At 43.1% G+C, this 13,882-nt stretch overlaps 2 protein-coding genes across 3 annotated transcripts; one reads left to right on the top strand and one right to left on the bottom strand.

Annotated features, from left to right (window-relative positions):
* Positions 1 to 3,712: 3,712 nt before the first annotated feature.
* cdk5r1b (cyclin dependent kinase 5, regulatory subunit 1b (p35)) lies at positions 3,713 to 4,621 on the bottom strand. Its single transcript, XM_076151696.1, has one exon. It carries the CDS (start codon positions 4,619 to 4,621, stop codon positions 3,713 to 3,715), a length of 909 nt encoding a protein of 302 aa, XP_076007811.1.
* Positions 4,622 to 7,131: 2,510 nt separating this feature from the next.
* On the top strand, positions 7,132 to 12,507 carry psmd11b (proteasome 26S subunit, non-ATPase 11b). Of its 2 annotated transcripts, XM_076152084.1 has the most exons (14): positions 7,132 to 7,242; positions 8,288 to 8,389; positions 8,529 to 8,725; positions 9,368 to 9,425; positions 9,511 to 9,705; positions 9,819 to 9,963; positions 10,080 to 10,144; positions 10,307 to 10,365; positions 10,474 to 10,599; positions 10,725 to 10,760; positions 10,862 to 10,913; positions 11,009 to 11,151; positions 11,315 to 11,357; positions 11,619 to 12,507. In XM_076152084.1, the coding sequence occupies exons 1-12, from the start codon at positions 7,152 to 7,154 to the stop codon at positions 11,149 to 11,151; spliced, it is 1,269 nt and encodes a 422-aa protein (XP_076008199.1). In that variant the 5' UTR covers positions 7,132 to 7,151; the 3' UTR covers positions 11,315 to 11,357; positions 11,619 to 12,507. The 2 variants fall into 2 exon arrangements, with proteins under 2 accessions (XP_076008199.1, XP_076008197.1); XM_076152082.1 differs by having other exon boundaries at positions 11,315 to 12,507.
* Positions 12,508 to 13,882: the final 1,375 nt, after the last annotated feature.

A 13,882-nucleotide genomic window follows, 5' to 3' on the forward strand; every position in this document is an offset into this window, starting at 1 on the left:
CGTCTCATTTACACGTTATTCTTCTCTACATTCTCTACACTTGTTTACGTCCATTCAATTGTTATCCAAAGCCAGCTGTTGTGCCCTCAGATGTGTGATGCGCTAATTGCCAGGTGGATGTAAACGTTAATCCACCCACTAACAGCTGTTTTGTGGAGAGAAGTCGATATGGTCTTAAAACCCCTGCGGTCGGCATGACGACACCCCTTCCCACTTCTCACCGTGTCAGCCGTCACCCAGCCACCTCAGCAGGCCGTGTTAATCCCCTCGCTGATGGATGACGATCCAGTGGGATGACTGGGAGGATGTACTGGCAAAAAAAACAGAAATTAATGGATGGAGCTTTACGCAAAACGTGGCCTGACCTAAGCCGATCGGTCTCTCAATATCCATTAGATTCACTGCGTGGCTTTCCAACAGCGATTAGAAGATTGATGACTGGTTTCCATCCATCAGAAGTCCTCTGTTCAAAGGAATGCAGTAATTGTTTGAAGTCTTATGTGATAAATTGGCTCAAAGTAATTACTAATAGTAAAGACTCAATGTAAAGATTTATGGAAATCACCCAAACTGGACATAGAAGAGAGGAAAGGTAGGCACTGAGGAAGGAAGGAAGGAAGGAAGGAAGGAAGGAAGGACGGACAGGAAGTAATCCAAGGCAATGAAATAAACACTATGCAGAATACACTTCACTCTTCACCTCCTTTAGTTTGTCTTTCACTCCATAGCCGGAGGCACAAAAAGACAAATGGCCGCCTGGAATGATCAGTGCATTTTATTTTCCATCACAGTACAAAAATAAATTAAAGTAAAGCAGAAACTAACTGAAAAAAAGTTTCAATTACAGCAACGGCTTTTTTTGTGTTTGTTTTCAAGAAAATTTTATTCAACAGCATCAACGCCCCTCCCTCGCCCACACACACACATCCACACACACACACACACACACAAACACATACACAGAACCAAGTCCGAGTGCCAGTGTTTGGCGTACACTCCTTTTTCCACGTGTCCATAAGAAAGCAAGAGATCACACACTCGTCTGTACAAATAGAGCACTCGCCAAACTCACACACACACACACACACACACATGCAGTCATCGGTCGCCTCCTCCTCTTAACCACGGTTTCATTTTTGATCTACAAAGTACGCAACAAGATACAGAAAATGAATCTTTAACTATCACTTGAGTCTTTTTTCTCCCTATTTTTACAAGTATTTTCTTCAAACAACTACTCAATGATGCAAGTGGGGGTTAAAAATGGCACATTGCAAACGAGTCGGGGCAGAGTGGACACAGAGAAGATTCCGGGTTCTCTCCTTTAGGCCCTTTTAACCCCGCCGCCCCCCCACAAACACTCCCAGCTCAACTCTCCCTCATTGATCTTTCGTATATTGCAGTCGTATGACGTCGCAACCTGAGAGGGACGCAGGCTGTGATCACTGAGTCGTATTAATACAGCAGAAGAAGAGAGAGGAGAGGGGAGGGGAAAGGAAATAACGTACAGTGACACAGAAGCCTGATAATGGCGTGTGATAAAGTTTAGTTTCTTCACCTAAATGCATGGAGCGATTGGCAGTATAGCCTCAGATTCGGCTCTTCTATACGCCCTCCGTTCGGTTGTCATGGTGTTTTTTTGCCTGACTGAAAATGTGATACGGCCTGTGGAGGTCAGAGGTTATCCAACGCACTGTACGGCCTCATCTCTCCTACATCAGATGGACGTGATGCGGCCTCATGCAGGTGGATTATCCTCTGTGTAAACTGTGCTTTCGTATAGCTGAAGTCAAGTCCACAGGGAAAACGTCTGTGCTTTTGTGTTTTGTGATATGCGAAACGTGAAATTGGCTTTGCTGCTTTTGCGGCGTCAGCATCAGGCGAGTGGTAATGTGTGTGTGTGTGTATGTGGGGGGGAAATTTGTTTTTTGGGCGTTGAGGTCAAAGATCCGTGTGTGTGTCTAAATCTCCTTGATCGTGTCTCTTTGGTGATGTCAGATTGGACATTGGTTTTGATCTAAGGGCCTTTAATTCTAATAAATCCCTGCAGCCTTCATTTACATAAAACCTTCATCAATCTTCATTCCCACCAAAGATAAGCACAATGGCCAAACCCTCCTCGCTCTTCATATCCTCTCTCTTTTCCAAAGTCTTTTATCGTGACCTTCCATTCACAATGAATGTGCCAAGAGAATAAATAAACGGTAATAAATTAGGTGTCAGTAAGTAGTTTTTAGTAGATGAAAACCCACCGAGTCACACAACAACTCAGAGTTCTGTCCAACCAGTGGGATTTTCATCAACGATATGGCACTGTTTTAACATTTGTATGCTGAAGCACGAAATCAAACATCATTCCGAAGTGGCTGCACACACAACCTTAACGACAAAAGTACAAAAAAAAGTATCCCTGGTAAACAAATTTGTCTATTTCAGCAAGCATATAGCTAAATAAACTAGTGTCACTTTGTTCACAGCATTCTCTAATGTAGATGCAGTTTGGGTTATAAATCAAAGTAAAAAGAAGGAAAGATTGCTCCGGTACCCCTCGACCCCCGCCCCCCCGAAAAAAAACTGTAAACTGCATGGCACGCGTGCAAAACATTACATTTCTAAGTAAAAAAAAAAGAACTTGTTTGAGAAAAAGCAATAAATAAGCCTCCATCGGTGTGAACCTTTGGGGAGTAAAACGTCCATTAACTTGTTTCATTTTTTCTAGATGAAAATAAAGTCAGTTTTTCCTACATCCTCACCCGCTGTTGTCTTTGTGATTAAAAGTCCCACAATGCAACTCTCGCTTCATTGTCAAGTCCCATCCAATAATCCCACAATGTGTCCCGCTGCGTGTCCGATCCTCCCCGGGTGTCGTTGCCAGATATGCACCGCAGCACAAAATGTCCACTTGTATCCATATATATTGTTGTGGGACACGAGGTGGCGGCGTTCCGTGTCGGTGTTCCAGAGAGCCGGTGGATGTGCAGCTATAGGGGCGCCTGCTCATCCATGATGCATGAAGAGAGCCGGTCAGGCGATGGCTCTCACCCTCCTGCAGTATAGGCGGCGCGCAAAACAGTCAGAAGGTCACTGGTCAGCTGCAGCAGCCTCAGCAGTCCCCTCAGTCTCCACATTCATTGCTGTAAATGTCTCCTTCCATTTCTAAGGTTTTTATGTCTTTTTATATCTAAATTGTTGTTTTTTTTGAAGTTTTTTTCTCAATTCCATATACTGTATATCTGTATGTTAGCAAAGGATGTACCCGAGTCTGGCATTTTTTTGTTGTTGTTGTTGTTTAGGTATCGTTGTCACAAAAAGAAAAGCTTTCACTCTCAGGTTCAATGAAATCCCATTCTTTGCTAATCTGAAAATAGAATTTAACCACATACATCATTTAGAGTCCAAAAAAGGGTGAAACTGCTCTACCGCTTTCCAATTTCCAATGTATTTTCAATCAATCATTTTGAATAAGTAGTAGTGAAAATAACAACCCTTAGAATTCAGCTTCCTCCTCCTCGCCTCCCAGCTATGACTTCATTCTCACTCTTAGTGTCATAACAAATGTCAAACATGTTCTAACTGGCCCAGTCCTGCCATACGGTGGACAATAGTAAATAAATAAATAGCATCACAAATAGGTTCTCAAACTGTGAAATGCCAGACTGGAGTATGCCCCCACCTCCCCCCGACCCGTCTGCCCCCACCCCCCAGCATCCCCTCACCGGTCCAGGCCGATGAGCAGGCGGCTCCTCTCTTCCTCCTTTTGGCTCTCATTCTTCAGGTCGGCGAACACCTGAGTGAAGTAGTGCGGGTCAGAGTTGATCTGGAGCATTTTGGCACTCATCAGGTTTATGATAGACAGGCAGCGGTCCCAGAAGGTCTCCTTAGAGCTCTCCACCAAGAAGGGCTTGAGCGGGTAGGAGATCTCGTTGCCCATGTAGGAGTAAGACAGGTAGAGGCAGGTGAGCAGCACGGCCTGCAGCTCGTGCTCCGTGGCCACCTCAGAGGAGACCACGTCCCTGCACAGCATGTACACAAAGACCACGTTGGCAGGGGTAATGAATCCCTGGTCCTGCCAGCCCTGCAGCAGCAGAGAGCGGTCCACGCTGCGCAGCCACAGCACCGGGTCAGTGGGCGAGAGGTGTTTCAGCCGGTAGCAACGCCGGCACAGGAACTCCCCGAGGCAGCGCAGCAGCTCACTGGTGGAGGCCTGGACGATCACTCTCTTGGGGGTCCCGGGGGCCACATTAGAGTTGGTCAAGGGGGCCTTCTTTACTGATGATACAGTGTTGTTGGAGCTCTTGGTGAGAGAGGGAGTGCTCTGGTCCTGGGTGAAGGTGGACAGGTTAGCGCAGGATTGCGACTTCTTCAGGTTCTCATTGTTGAGCTGGGTGATGTTATTCTGGTAGGTGCCATTGGGCTGAACCTTCTTGGAGCCTTTCTTTTTGGCCGACACCGCTACAATCCGCTTCCACGGGAGTGCACTGATGAGCGAGTGGCGTTTCAGGTTCTTGTCTTTGGCGTTCTTGCTGTTCTGGACAGCCGTGTAGTGGCCCACAGTAGCTGGACCATCTTCAAAGAGAGCCGCCTTTCGGTAGCTTGGTGACAAAGACAGCACGGTTCCCATGGTGACAGCCGGAAAGCGCCCAGGGGTTTTAGCCGAACAGGGTCAAAAGAGCGTCTGCAGGGGAGAACCTGCGGTTCTACTGCCTCAATGCTTCTGGGAGCCCGGACTACAGGCTGCGGTTGACCATCTAAAGACTAAAGATGGCTGTCCTTTAAATTGCACTCTGAAGAGACACAGATCACCTTTGTTGTCTCGTAACTCTCTGTCTTCGTCTCTGGTAGACCAGTAGTGGCTGCAGAAAACAAAAAAGATACAAAATCAGACGAATTAAATGTAGATGAGATTTATTTTATGAAGATGTATTTCTAAAAGGTAAAACGTAAATCAACTGAGCACCTCTTAGATTTGTAATAAATCTAAATATATCATGGTTATCTTGTGAAATAAGGCCAAAAGTGGGTTATGTTATGGTGCCACAGGTTTATTATCTGTATTGATTTGACTCAGCAAGAGGTGGAATGGATCAGCATGTACATTTTACTTATTAATGCGATAGTCACTACATACTGTACATCCCTCCATGTATACCGTTTATATTCCCTTACAGTAGCCATGTTGCAGTGCATAAAGAACAAAACATGTGATAGAAGATGAATCACGTCTTGGATTCATGAAAACTGTACGATGAAAGCTCCATATTTAATGAGCAATGGCCGACAAGTCAGAGTGAAAACCACCGCGCCACCATGCAGCTCTCGGTAAAATGGAAGCCCGGGACGTAAACACCATCATGTGAGGTGAAGGTCGCGTTCGCTGCCTGTGGAGCTAAAAACCTATATGCACAGAGCCAAGGCCATATGGTAAAGCTCCAGCTCCAGACTAGAAACCAAATTTACGAGTGTTTCTATTTTCGTCCTTTGCTGCAATATGCACACAGACCGTCAACAGATCGCTTCGACTGGCGCAGGATTCAAGGATACTCGATCCTTCATTCCATCATCCTGTCATCGATTCTATGCAACCGTGGATGAATCTAAATCATCAGCCCTGAATGCGGGTTGTATATTTATATATTTCAGTGAAAATGAACGTTTAGATGTAAAGGATTTGCCGTGATAACGACTTGCGTGTAAATTGACGCTCTCCACGGTGCTGAAACTGAGCTTACGTATGCGTCGAAATGAGAACGCTGGCCATCATAGGCGGTGGCCTCAAGAAGAAGAGAGAGAAATTCCTCCTCACTACCCTCATCCTTTACAATATATGAATATATGTCGCTGCATAAAGCATTGCATCCGCATCATTTGCACAATTTAACGCCATATTTCCCGGTATGATGGTGATGATGATGATAGATAAGCTATACTGTATACGCATATCCGGTGTTGGTGCTGAAAACAACGCATCTTCACATCTTTACAATCTTAATGTCTGCACTTTAATTGTGCCTTTATCTCAGGACAAAACACATTCAGTTTACTTACCAGATTTCATGCGCAAGCACAAAAATATCTGCGCTATAACGATGCTACGCGTCTTCAGCAGCAGCCTATTTTCCTTGTAAGACTCGATTCGGGGTAAAAAACAAAGAAACAAAACATCAAACCATCCCGGAGAATAAGAATGGAACCAAGAAAACAATCCGAGTCGAGCCAAAACAAGTCAAAGTTATAACGCCGAGCACCAGTGTTGTTGGTGACGCGCAGGCGGCGGTGGGCAACAGTGGAATGGATGCTCGGATGAGGATGTGCTCCTGGTCCTCTTGGACGCGAGATGCGGATGCTGGGAGGACTGATGTTGTGTTGATGTCAGTGGCTGTGTGAGGATGGTTGACGCAAAGGCGGTGGTGGGGCGCCGCTCTGCGCTCTGTGCGCGGTGCTGTTCTCTGCTACGAGACAACTCCGCCTCTCCACACACAGCAAGCACACATGACCCCAACGAACCACACGCATTCCTTTAAGACAACATGCTATAAAAGCAATTCATTTTAATTTAGTGATTAATTGCTCTAATACAACATTTACAATCACAGCATATTTCGATCATGTAATTGAAATTTTAATTCTAAGATAGCTCTGTCCTAGCACATGTTAATCTCCACTGTAATGTAATATACTGTAATAATTCTGTGTACAAATTTGGCAGCATCGGCCAGTCAATGTCATGGAGACAAAAAACATATGGGAAACATGAATGAATAAATAAAAATACATACATGCATTTTCCAAATCAGAGACAAAACGTACACTTTGCAACATTAACGCTGCATTATAGCCCTCCATTTGATTTTCAAAGACGGAACTAAAATGTAACACTGGTGGTTTACACAATTTACATTTGTACATAAATCAATTTCCCATTTATGCAAAATGTCGCCAACAAATAAGAAGCAACCACTCTCATGTTGTTACTATGCCCTTGTATCTTTACAGTATAACGTGTTACACAATAAACGCTTGAGGACTCTGTGGACTACATTTCCCAGAAGTCTTTCGAGCCCCTCTCCCGTGTGGGCGTGTTGACGTCACGTACGTGAGGTAACGTAATCACGGCACGTTATTTTCATTCAAGCAGTATTTGAATAAGGAAGATGGCGGCTGCAGCTGTGGTTGAGTTTCAGAGAGCTCAGTCTCTCATCGGCACGGACCGCAACGCTTCAATCGATATTCTCCATTCAATAGGTGAGAGTTCGGTTGTGTGTTTGAACTGGGCAACTTTCCACTAAACACCCTGGTTTTCTTGCTTTTCTCTGCTAAGTGGCGAGGCTAGCATGGTGGCTAGTGCTCATTAGCAACAGCCGGCGGTGTGCCGTGCTGACTCACTGTTCAATGTTGAAAAACGGCAACGTTCGCTGCGTCGCTTGTTAGCAATTTAGCCAACTTAAGTCCGCAACGTTAATTAATTGCCATACATTTTGTATTACGTGTTTGGAAATGCGGTACTTGTGATACAGCATCGGCGACCGTTACATTAGCTAGACTTTGGCCAGTCACGTTAGCATGCTAGGTCTTGTGGCTAACGTCGTTAGCTTGTTGTCAAAGCGTCCGACCACCTCAAAGGCAGATTCAGTTGACTGGCTAACTCGTACCTATGTTAGCAACCTTTTTCAGAGATGTTGAATAATTCGTCAAATAAGTCACTTTTATGACCGTTAACAATGACAAAAGTGTAAATGTGAGTTATTTGCTTTATGCTTCCACGACATTTCCCTCAAGTCACTGCTGTCCTTAAATTGCCTTGTCACACTAGCCTACTAGCTGTCAAGATGAACTACTGCACTGTTTGATCTACCTTTTATAAGCTGTTACACAACATAACGAAAAGCATAGCTCTCGGTTTGATGCGTGTGTGCGTGTGGGGGGGCCGTGTAGTCATCTACAGCTGATTCTGTGACATTTGGAAGCAATGTGTCTAATGAGGATTTCTAGATATACAAACCCATAGCTCACCCAAAAAGTTGGTCCCGAGTTAGATGAATCAGTTTGTCAGTGATGGCACTTATTAGCACACCAGTACGGCAGAATATTTGACAGTGGTTGGTATTATGTAGGTAACTTTAGTTATGGTAACTGTAGTTTAAAGTTTTACTTCAATCAAATCACTGTATCATGTTGGCACCCACACTCAAGAAAAACCCCATAATACCTAGAAAGGAATCGTCTATGGGTTTTGAAAATAATTTGTAATAAAAAAGTTTCTAATGTGAGCTTGTTGCCCTGGTTACAGTGAGGAGAGATGTGCAAGAGAATGATGAGGAAGCTGTCAGGGTTAAAGAACAGAGCATCCTCGAGCTGGGGACGCTGCTGGCCAAGACGGGGCAGGCTGCAGGTAATATTAAAACTCTAAGTTTCAATTAAGCACCTTGATTGTACCGTCTGTCTTGTCAGTCACCATTTAGAAAAATATAAAGCCTCTTATTCTGGTTTGGTGATGTTATGTAACGTGTATTTCCACTGTTCTACTCCAGAACTCGGGGGTCTGCTGAAATTTGTGAGGCCCTTCCTGATCTCCATCAGCAAGGCAAAGGCGGCCCGGCTGGTCCGCTCTCTGCTGGACCTCTTCCTGGACATGGAGGCAGCGACGGGACAGGAGGTGGAGCTGTGTCTTGAATGCATCGAGTGGGCAAAGACCGAGAAGAGGACGTTCTTACGGCAGGCTCTGGAGGTAAAGACGTCCCGATTCGACCTATCACTATGGGTTAAATCAGTATTGGCATCTTATACCCAAACCTACACTGGTGTCATTTTCTGCCCACTGTATTCCAGTACCCCATGATGTCAAGCTTCATCGACATCAATTGCAATTATCAGTTGTAGTGAAAATAATAGTAATTTCCACATTCATCCCAAATGACTTGCTGAAGTGGAGCATTGCAGATGATATTTAGGTGTTTTTCACCTTCAGTGTAACATAAGTATGATGACTGGGGCCAGTAATAAGAGAAGGAAGCGTCAATGGGTCTTCAGTGTCCGTGTTGTTCCAATTTCAACATCTTGCAGTTTTCTATGAATAGCGTCATGGTGATTGACATTTTCTAGCGCCCTGTGTTGAACTGACCGCTTTACACTGTGAGATGGAGTTTAGATGTGCCACTCTTACTTGCAATATAAGTATTGATGATTTACAGTCATTTCATTCATGGGATTGTTGGGAATATGAGTGTGAGTGACGGTTAAATAATTAAAGTTTTTTTAGAGACACATTGCCTCATTTATATGCTCATGGATGGTCTGGATAGTCCAATAGATTTTTGTGACTTTGACTTGTGCACTCTTTCTCTAACAGCCATCTTTCTTGTTTCCTCAGGCACGACTGATCTCACTCTATTTTGACACCAAACGATACCAGGAGGCCTTGGCTCTTGGTAAGTGCTTACAAACATGTTTATTTTCCCTTTAGATTTGAGGTTAGAACATGGAAGGATCATTAAATCTCTGTCTCTACTTTAGGCACCCAGTTGCTCCAGGAGCTGAAGAAGATGGATGACAAAGCTCTGTTGGTAGAGGTGCAGCTGCTTGAGAGTAAGACGTACCACGCCCTCAGTAACCTGCCCAAAGCCCGCGCAGCGCTCACCTCTGCCCGGACCACCGCCAATGCCATCTACTGTCCTCCAAAGCTCCAGGCAGCGTTGGACATGCAGTCGGGTAAAATGTCTTCTCTCTCCTTGCTTTTTTTACTGGGGCTGGACTGTGAGTGTGTGTCTACATTTAGTTTTGATCATAGAAGGTTCCATGGTGCTGTCGCCTCTCTGTTGCAGGGATTATCCACGCGGCGGAGGAGAAGGACTGGAAGACGGCCTACTCTTACTTCTTTGAGGCCTTTGAGGGCTACGACTCCATCGACAGCCCCAAAGCCATCACAGCACTCAAATACATGCTTCTCTGCAAGATCGTGCTCAACTTGTGAGTGATGTTAAAAACCTCTGTGCTGGCCCTTAATGTATATTTGTTCATTTGCTTTATTTTAATGATCTATTGTGGTGGTAATGCTCACGTCTTCTGTTATTGTTTTCTTCCAGACCAGAGGAAGTACAATCCCTGATCAGCGGTAAACTGGCCCTCCGATATGCTGGTCGCCAGGCAAGTACCACAATCACTTCATGGCATCTGTCACAGCATATTTACAGCAGGAATTTAATTTGTTTCAACCGCTGGCAATCAGAAGTTCTTTTAATATTAATGCTGGTTTGTGTTTTTACGTCTGTATAATGACATTTTGATTTCCTTCTTGTCCTTGTCCAGACAGATGCGCTGAAATGCGTTGCCCAGGCCAGCAAGAACAGATCATTAGCAGACTTTGAAAAGGTAAGAGCCCTTTGATTCACGTGTGTAGCCATCTGTTGCCATCACCGACCTTGTGCAGCACACCTATTTTAGTTTCTTATTCTTAATCAAAAGTTTTGCCTCTTCCAGGCCCTCACAGAGTACAGAGCAGAACTGAGGGATGACCCAATTATCAACACTCATCTTGCCACGCTGTATGACAACCTGCTGGAACAGAACCTTATCAGAGTCATCGAACCTTTTTCCAGAGTACAGGTAAAGGAACAACTTTGTACAACTGTGCACGGTTCAGAAGAGAACAAGTCGGCAGCAAATCTAACACTGGGGAATATGTGGTAACTGGAATTATGCATTAAATTTGCCTTGCTCTCTGTTTGCAGATAGAACACATATCGGGGCTCATCAAACTGTCAAAGGTATGAATGTTTCCCTTGTTTTGCTTCCTTATCCATCACGCTAATGTCAGTTTAGTTTGGGGTTATTTTCTGCTTTTGAATATGATTGTATTTGATTTTAGGGAGACGTTGAGAGGAAATTATCACAGATGATCCTGGATAAAAAGTTTCATGGTAAGTAAATCTGTGTTTCACTCTAACTAGCCTACGTCCCCGTTAAGCACAGTCTTCACTGTGTGCCGTTGTGTGTTTTTATGTCACTTCTGCAGGAATCCTTGACCAAGGTGAAGGTGTTCTGATCATATTCGAAGAGCCACCAGTGGACAAAACATACGAAGCAGCCTTGGAAACAATTCAGAACATGAGCAAAGTCGTGGATTCACTCTACAACAAAGCCAAGAAGCTAACATAGGTGTGTGCATGACATCACTTTACATTCTGCCCTTACATACTCCTTGGTTATTTTCATGTTTGAAGTAACTGCTGGTTATATTCTGTCTAGTCTCTTGGGTTTAGTCTTTTTTTTGGGCCATATCTTTCTTCTGTGTTCTAAATCTGTTATTTTCCATCCACAGAGCTACGACAGTACAATGGAGGAACTGTGTGTGTGAGACCCGCGTGAGTAACATTTTAAGAAGGGGACGAGGGAGAAAAACAATAGTCCCACAAACTGCAACAAACAGGATTTTCCCCATCAAATCTTCCCCTCCCCTCAATGGACAATTTCATCACTTGTGTTTATTTTTCTTTCATTTTGATATCTATTCAGGATTATGTATAACACTCAGCGGCCAGTGCAGGTCATCAGGGAATATTGTACCACAACAATAAAAAATTAAAAGGTTTAAGAACACACATATGTTTATATCTCCTTACAAGGTCGGGCTTACAAAGCCCCAAGCTGACTCCACTGCAGCCTCAAAGGTGCAACGTTGACCTCTGGAGCCTGGGACCCTGCTGCAGGGCCAAGGCGTTCTTCTTGTCCATATCCTTCAGAAGCACATAATTCTGTTTTTGGGAGGCGGGGTTACTCCATTCGATACCGAATTCTGATCAAAGAGCTCCCTCTAGCTCTTACGTCACAGCTCACCATATGCCAACAGCCCGGTCCCCATTGTATTGCAGACTCCTGTTAAAACTCACTTTATTTGTTTGTTTATAATGTTAAAAAAAAATATTAAGTAATTGCCACATTTCTGCCCCCCCTACTTATGTAAATCTCTAGAACAGACAGGATGCCATTTCACCAGTTGTGCCACGTTTTTGGCCGTTCTGTTTGCCTCAGTGTTTGGTTGCAATATAACATGGGGGTGCAGAAGTGGAGATGTATTCATTGCCTCTGAGCTCATATGAATGATCCCAGAGTGAGCAATTCTTCATTGTTAGTTTCTAGCACTAGTGTGGTATGCTAGTTACCAAACAATTTGTATGGTTTTGGTTTTGATTTTTGTTTCGTTTTCTCTTATAAAGACATTTTCAAAATAAATATTTTGTATTTTAAGGATTTCTGTCTTGTCTCTTGCAAAAAAAAAAAATCACTATTGGTAATTTGATCTGGTAACTGATTGGCTGTCCAACTAAAGGTGTGCAGGGTGGAGTGTGAGCTAAGAGTGGAGTGAGAAAATATTAACTTACAGACAGAAAAAATCTAAGGGAAGGTTTTGTAGGAAAGTCAAAGAAATCTCAAAACCAGCCCACAGGAATTGAGTTGTTTACAAATGAATGAAACAGAATTTGCTCAATTCTCTTTCTGCTGCTGGAACATTGTCACGTTTGGGGAAAAACATCACATCAAAGGGCATTAAATCAGTTTCAAAGATGGGTCTGGATTGTCTTTTATTTGGGCTTTACCACAAGCGACCTTACAACTTTTGACCTAACATACTAACGAGGTGGCGGGGAGTGAGCAGAACATCTGTGGATCATAAAGGCAAGCAACAGCTCTTTACTTTTTCATTTACCATGATGACAGCGAGCACAGTCCCAATCAACCATCAACATCAAAAATAACCTAAATAAATAGGCTATTTGAGTAAAAAGTTATAACGAAATACTGTAATTAAACTATTAAACTATTGTCTTTTTACAACATCCATTCTAGACACCCATCTCTTTACCACAAAGGCACCATGGGGAAATCTTGGCCAAGGAAAGCACAACACCCATGATGTGCAAGTATTCATTCGTGTAAATTAGTAATTTTACAGCAACAATGGGTTCACCCCAAGTTTCGTTTAAACATCAGGCATTTAAGACAGGCAGCTATATGTTCTAAACCCTCCCCAGCAGCAAATGAACAGATCATCACATTAACGCACCACACTGTATCTCATCCATCCACACAATGAAATCTGATGTTTTAATCTGTCAGTCAGATTTTTAAATAATGACAGATGAACAAATATAAATAAACTGAAAATAATTAAATTGTTATTCTAAGATTTTATAACACTTCAAATTTGATTCTAACAATACGTGAGTAACGTAATATGTCTAAATGTTAAATAAAAACTTCTAAAAATCAATCTGTTTCTAACATTCCACAAAAATATTACTCCTGTTTTAAATCAGAGGAACCCACTGTAAAAGAAGTCAAGATTTGTTAACTATGTGGCAAAAATGGGCCTCATTTTCTCTCGCTCTCTATGTGTATGTCAATGTCGATCACCCACAGGAAAGCGAGGTGGGTAAAGGAACTTTACAGTGTGCTCACACTGTAAAAAGTAAAGTTTTTTTACAAGGCGCCACCTTCAGGCAGGTCAGTATAAGGACCAAATGGAAACGAAATTCATCCCTCTCCTGTAGAGAGTAAAGCTGATGATTGGTGATCACAAGGTTGTGAGATTAAGTCTAACAACTAGATATTATATTGTTCATTACAATTACATCTGATGTTTTAATCTGTCAAGAGTCAGATTTGAAAACGTTTTAATAACAGAATAACAAATATTAAGAACCTGAAACTATTAAAAAAATATTCTATCTAATTGAACATTTTAATTCATTGTGAGAAACAATATATCGTCTCAATGTTAACCGGCAGTTGAACACGCGACAACCTGGCCGGTGAGCGGTTACATGTGTAAGTTTTTTAAATGTCGTAAAACAACATTCCCAGACGTCGTAACAGGAAAATGGAGACC

This window comes from Genypterus blacodes, unplaced genomic scaffold (assembly GCF_046128005.1).
Source record: "Genypterus blacodes isolate CSIRO-AG114 ecotype Tasmania unplaced genomic scaffold, CSIRO-AGI_Gbla_v1 ptg000055l_1, whole genome shotgun sequence".
Classification (NCBI taxonomy): domain Eukaryota; kingdom Metazoa; phylum Chordata; class Actinopteri; order Ophidiiformes; family Ophidiidae; genus Genypterus; species Genypterus blacodes.